Below are 6,298 nucleotides of genomic sequence, written 5' to 3'. Positions count from 1 at the left end.
GGTGTTCTTGATTTTAACCTTTCCCTTTACATTGCTGTGTTTTAACTGCTGTTGATTTGTAAGGCATCCTGGGGTGTTTGCAATAATGATAAAAGCAATTTATTATTTTTATTTGTTATAATGCATTTAGGAAAATGTCGCAACTTTTCTGGAAATAAATGTTATGCTAACAAAGTTCAGGGGTGGGGGCAATCCCAACTGACAATTGTGTGGTACAAACTGGACAGGTCGCCAGTCCCAATAATATTAATAATATCATTATTATTTTTATTAATAGAGAAATTTTCTAAGACAGGGTTTACAAAGTGCTTTACAGGGAAATAAAAACAAAGAAACAGTGAAGACATATCAAGCAAATTCAACCTACACCACAGAAAGACAAACATAAACACACACATAGCACATTTACATATATATATATAGTATAGGGCATTAGTCATGAGACACTTTAATGGTAAACTGAGAATATAGAATGAAAGTGAATATTAAATATGTTACAGGATGTTTACAGTGTTATGCAATCATAATTACCTTTACGATTTCCTTTTTGACAGATACACATATTTATATGTCAACCCAAGATAGCTACATTTATAATACATAGATATCATTAGTCTTATTATTTAAGATCATTTGTGGGCTAAGCATTGTTCACAGAGTAGCATTGTTCACATCATTAGCTGTTTCCACTGCAAAGGTCTAACTGAAAATTGCTAAGTGATTGTTTTCAAGCACACCAACCTGAAAACATGTTTTCGAATTTCTTGTAGCTTTAGGCCATATAAAAGAGGGTTTAAAGCTGGAGGAATAATAACAAATTCCAGTGACACTATTATGGCGACAAATGGATTCAGCTCTTGAGGGTTAAATCTGTCCAGAAGAGTATCAGAGAATGCTGTGACACAATAAATTGCAATTGAAAGAATGTGGGGCAGACAGCTTTGCAACACTTTTCTCCTAAACTCTGTGGAACTTTTCGAACAAAGAACCACTATTCTCAAGTAAGTGTACAAGATACAACAAATGGAGAGAAGAGTAACAATTATGGCCCCTGTTGTGGCAACAATCTGTGTGACGGCTGAGGTCACACATGATAGTTTCACAACATCCCAGCTGGCACAGTATACTTTTTTAATCTTATTGCCACATAGAGGAAGCCTTGTGATAATGAAAATGCACATTAAAAGGTCTAAGGCTGGACAGATCCATGCAAAAGCTGCCAACCTTAGCACCATTGGTAAGGTCATTTTTCTGTGATAATGTAAAGGCTGACATACAGCAACATATCTATCATAAGACATAATGCCTAAAATTGTGACTTCACAGAATGCATACGTGTAAATAACATAGATTTGAGTGAAACAAGCTGGACGGGAGATCAAATGAGTGTCAGACAGAATGTCCATCAGGAATCTGGGGAAAAAGCCTGCAGAGCCATACAGAGCATTGACACAGAGAAACACAATGAAAAAGTACATGGACTCATGGAGTGATCTCTCACGTAATATGACCACTATTATGACAAGATTAGCAGAGACAATGAAACTATACAACAGAAGGCAAAAAACAAAGACTGGGTAACGGTAATATCCAATATTTACAAAAATGGTGAAGTTGAAGTCAGAGTAGTGAGTATTGTTTTCCATTCTACCTACAGACTGGATGTGAGGGCCTCTGACAATTATATGTTTTAATTTTTGCTGCTGGACGAGCTCTCCTATTTGTTTGGGGAAATTAGTCAGAGCAGACAACAGCTCTATAGACAATTTATGCATCTGAGCAATATGAAGATATTGTAGGCAGGTAAAGGAAAAAGATGCCATCAAAAAGTGTTGATCCAAAGCCCTGTGAAAACATCATTTAATTATACCCGTGAACACAGTTACAGCATGTAACAAGATCTGTTGTTTGAGATCCACAGACAGGAAGACCCCAACTGTGGGTTTGAGAGAGGGTCAGTTCAATTTAACCTGGTCTGTGCCTGTAGATGTCACCATAGTTATTGTACTCAGGAGACTTTGCAAACTTACACACAAAGCTTGTAAGCCTTTTCCTGATGTACATGTATTAGTGTTCCAGTTACTAATTACCAACAATATATGGGATCAGTGTAATTTCCTCTCCAAAATGTTATGATATGATGCTGAATTTATTTTTACCTCCCAGCTGGAGAAACTAAATGCATCACTGTGTGTCAAAGTGCTTGCTGAATTGTCAACATCTTAACATTCCTTCCTCTCATTCCTTCTGTCAGGTTTGGCATGTACAGATGCCAAACAGAGGTTGGGGTGAACTCAATTAAATAACCAGATGAACTGAGGTAGTGACAAGTTCTTTACTAGTAGTAAACAAAACAACTAACAAAAAGTCCAGGATATCACTCAGGTCGATAAGACAGTCCAGGGTCGGTGCCGGTAAACAGGTATAGCCAGGGGATCCAAACTCGAGGTCAAGGGGGACAAAATCAGAAGGTCGGTACACAGCAGGCGATCAGAATCTGGGAGGGTATAGACAAAACATGGTGGTGAAAAAAACGGTAATCCTAGGTCAAAAACAGAGAGTCAGGCAAGGTATAAGTGCTGGAGAGTCAGAGCTGGGGTCTAGAACAATCTGGCAGCGTCCTGGTGGGAGGACGCTGCCTAAATAGAAGTGAAAAACAGGTGCAAACAATAAGGAGCAGGTGAACTAATGATGATTAAATAAAAGGGCCAAAACTGAGGTGAAACAAAACAGGAAGTCATGTGAAAATAAAAGCATGACAGGAAGCAAGAGGGGCAGGAGCGTGACACCTTCTCCATGTTGGAAATAGACGGGCTGTGACAAACAACTGTTATAACTTTCTGAAACCATCAGTCCAGCAAGCATGGCTACTTAATATGCAACAATTGGCCAGGTGTGTGGTGTTGGCAGGATTATGTCTTTTTTATCATTTACACAACTAATCCTGTCACTTTTTGTATACACAACTTCATGCAACACCAAAAATGATGTTAAGAAGAACAAGATTTTGTCTGTTGTCTGAATTGTTTCATCCCCATTTTTGGAACAGCCTTTGTTTGATTTTAGGTGGAGCCTGCATTAAGAAAGGAAATCTGCAGTAAGTACTGTGTGTTCACCCTCCACATCTATCCCAGCACTACTAGCAAAATTGCCATTAAGGGCAGATTAGATTTTCATGGTGTCTTGGATCCACTGTTTATGATGGCTCCATTAATTTTCTTTTGCCACCATGACTACTTAACTCCTGTTGTTTTGTAAGGTGTCCTGGGGAGTTTGAAAGGTGCCAGTAAATGTAATTTACTATTATTAGTTTTTATTGCATTTAGGGAAATGTTCCAACTTTTCTGGAAATATAGGCGATGTCAACAGACTACACTGGTACAATATGTGGTATATATCCCAGGGGAAGACAGATTTTTTGGACTTTGACACCCCACCAGTAATAATAATAATAATAATAATACATTCATCGATCCATCATCTATACAGCTTATGCTAACAAAGTTCAGGGGTGGGGGCAATCCCAACTGACAATTGTGTGGTACAAACTGGACAGGTCGCCAGTCCCAATAATATTAATAATATCATTATTATTTTTATTAATAGAGAAATTTTCTAAAACAGGGTTTACAAAGTGCTTTACAGGGAAATAAAAACAAAGAAACAGTGAAGACATATCAAGCAAATTCAACCTACACCACAGAAAGACAAACATAAACACACACATAGCACATTTACATATATATATATAGTATAGGGCATTAGTCATGAGACACTTTAATGGTAAACTGAGAATATAGAATGAAAGTGAATATTAAATATGTTACAGGATGTTTACAGTGTTATGCAATCATAATTACCTTTACGATTTCCTTTTTGACAGATACACATATTTATATGTCAACCCAAGATAGCTACATTTATAATACATAGATATCATTAGTCTTATTATTTAAGATCATTTGTGGGCTAAGCATTGTTCACAGAGTAGCATTGTTCACATCATTAGCTGTTTCCACTGCAAAGGTCTAACTGAAAATTGCTAAGTGATTGTTTTCAAGCACACCAACCTGAAAACATGTTTTCGAATTTCTTGTAGCTTTAGGCCATATAAAAGAGGGTTTAAAGCTGGAGGAATAATAACAAATTCCAGTGACACTATTATGGCGACAAATGGATTCAGCTCTTGAGGGTTAAATCTGTCCAGAAGAGTATCAGAGAATGCTGTGACACAATAAATTGCAATTGAAAGAATGTGGGGCAGACAGCTTTGCAACACTTTTCTCCTAAACTCTGTGGAACTTTTCGAACAAAGAACCACTATTCTCAAGTAAGTGTACAAGATACAACAAATGGAGAGAAGAGTAACAATTATGGCCCCTGTTGTGGCAACAATCTGTGTGACGGCTGAGGTCACACATGATAGTTTCACAACATCCCAGCTGGCACAGTATACTTTTTTAATCTTATTGCCACATAGAGGAAGCCTTGTGATAATGAAAATGCTAATTAAAAGGTAAAGGTTTGGACAGAACCATGCAAAAGCTGCCAACCTTAGCACCATTGGTAAGGTCATTTTTCTGTGATAATGTAAAGGCTGACATACAGCAACATATCTATCATAAGACATAATGCCTAAAATTGTGACTTCACAGAATGCATACGTGTAAATAACATAGATTTGAGTGAAACAAGCTGGACGGGAGATCAAATGAGTGTCAGACAGAATGTCCATCAGGAATCTGGGGAAAAAGCCTGCAGAGCCATACAGAGCATTGACACAGAGAAACACAATGAAAAAGTACATGGACTCATGGAGTGATCTCTCATGTAATATGACCACTATTATGACAAGATTAGCAGAGACAATGAAACTATACAACAGAAGGCAAAAAACAAAGACTGGGTAACGGTAATATCTAATATTTACAAAAATGGTGAAGTTGAAGTCAGAGTAGTGAGTATTGTTTTCCATTCTACCTACAGACTGGATGTGAGGGCCTCTGACAATTATATGTTTTAATTTTTGCTGCTGGACGAGCTCTCCTATTTGTTTGGGGAAATTAGTCAGAGCAGACAACAGCTCTATAGACAATTTATGCATCTGAGCAATATGAAGATATTGTAGGCAGGTAAAGGAAAAAGATGCCATCAAAAAGTGTTGATCCAAAGCCCTGTGAAAACATCATTTAATTATACCCGTGAACACAGTTACAGCATGTAACAAGATCTGTTGTTTGAGATCCACAGACAGGAAGACCCCAACTGTGGGTTTGGGAGAGGGTCAGTTCAATTTAACCTGGTCTGTGCCTGTAGATGTCACCATAGTTATTGTACTCAGGAGAGTTTGCAAGAGTTTGGGATCAGTGTAATTTCCTCTCCAAAATGTTATGATGCTGAATTTATTTTTACCTCCTAGTTGGAGAAACTAAATGCATCACTGTGTGTCAAAATGCTTGTTGAATTGTCAACTACTTCCTTCCTCTCAATCCTTCTCCATGTTGGAAATAAAGGGGCTGTGACAAACAACTGTTGTAATTTTCTGTAACCATCAGTCCAACAAGCATGGCTACTTAATGTGCAACAATTGGCAATTCTGTTAAGTAAAGGACGGCATCCACATTAATAATTAGTTTCAAAACAATTTTTCCTGCAAATGTGCCTGTTCAGTTCAGTGGGTCAGAGCTAGCAAACAGTGCAACTATGCATAGAGCAGTCTATTGGACTTTTTCTCATTACAGTTGTTCTGTAAACTTAACCTAGCTCTTGTTTTCAATCTAAACCATAATCTCTTCCTATCCTGAACCAGGATAATTTTGCAGCTAATTAAGGTTTGGTTACTTTTCAAAGTGGTGGCAAGTAAGAAAACAGCCATATCATTTTTGTGGAGGCCTTGTGCCTACAACCAGTTCTGTGAATAAAAACAGGGTCACCCTTAGTGACCCTGTTGTTTTACTTGTTTGTTTGGATTGATGCCCAGGTCGGCTGTACACAGTGGTGCAGTTTGTCTAATTGGCCTCAGGAGATAATGAAGATAATGACATGTTGACCATTTAGACTGTAATGACCATATTGAGTGTCTAACTTTTCAGGAATTTGTGGTGTCAACACTTACTCATCATGGCTGACGTTAAAAGACTGACACCAAATATGCCATATTGAATCTTTTGGACAGTTTTACTGAGATGTCAGTTATTTGTTTGGAGGACTATCCCATGTGGCTGACAGTGGCTGTAGCCAGCCCTGTTCCCTGTAGAGGCTGTACAACAGGGAGGTCACAATGGAGGACCTAATGTCA

General features: G+C 37.9%; 2 protein-coding genes across 2 annotated transcripts; both read right to left on the bottom strand.

Annotated features, from left to right (window-relative positions):
* Positions 1-664: 664 nt before the first annotated feature.
* LOC109952779 (olfactory receptor 10A7-like) lies at positions 665-1,646 on the bottom strand. The gene has a single exon (XM_020588025.1). It carries the CDS (start codon positions 1,644-1,646, stop codon positions 714-716), a length of 933 nt encoding a protein of 310 aa, XP_020443681.1. The 3' UTR covers positions 665-713.
* Positions 1,647-3,993: 2,347 nt separating this feature from the next.
* Positions 3,994-4,975, bottom strand: LOC109952778 (olfactory receptor 52N5-like). The gene has a single exon (XM_020588024.1). The coding sequence runs from the start codon at positions 4,973-4,975 to the stop codon at positions 4,043-4,045; it is 933 nt and encodes a 310-aa protein (XP_020443680.1). The 3' UTR covers positions 3,994-4,042.
* Positions 4,976-6,298: the final 1,323 nt, after the last annotated feature.

The sequence above is a fragment of the Monopterus albus genome, unplaced genomic scaffold (genome assembly GCF_001952655.1).
Source record: "Monopterus albus unplaced genomic scaffold, M_albus_1.0 scaffold495.1, whole genome shotgun sequence".
In the NCBI taxonomy this organism is placed as follows: domain Eukaryota; kingdom Metazoa; phylum Chordata; class Actinopteri; order Synbranchiformes; family Synbranchidae; genus Monopterus; species Monopterus albus.
The sequence above is the reverse complement of the archived record's forward strand: the minus strand, read 5'-3'. Positions and strand labels throughout refer to the sequence as shown.

Excerpts from the sequence above, each read along its gene's own strand:
- LOC109952779 (XM_020588025.1), bottom strand. The coding sequence starts at position 1,646 with ATGGAAAACAATACTCACTACTCTGACTTCAACTTCACCATTTTTGTA.
- LOC109952778 (XM_020588024.1), bottom strand. The coding sequence starts at position 4,975 with ATGGAAAACAATACTCACTACTCTGACTTCAACTTCACCATTTTTGTA.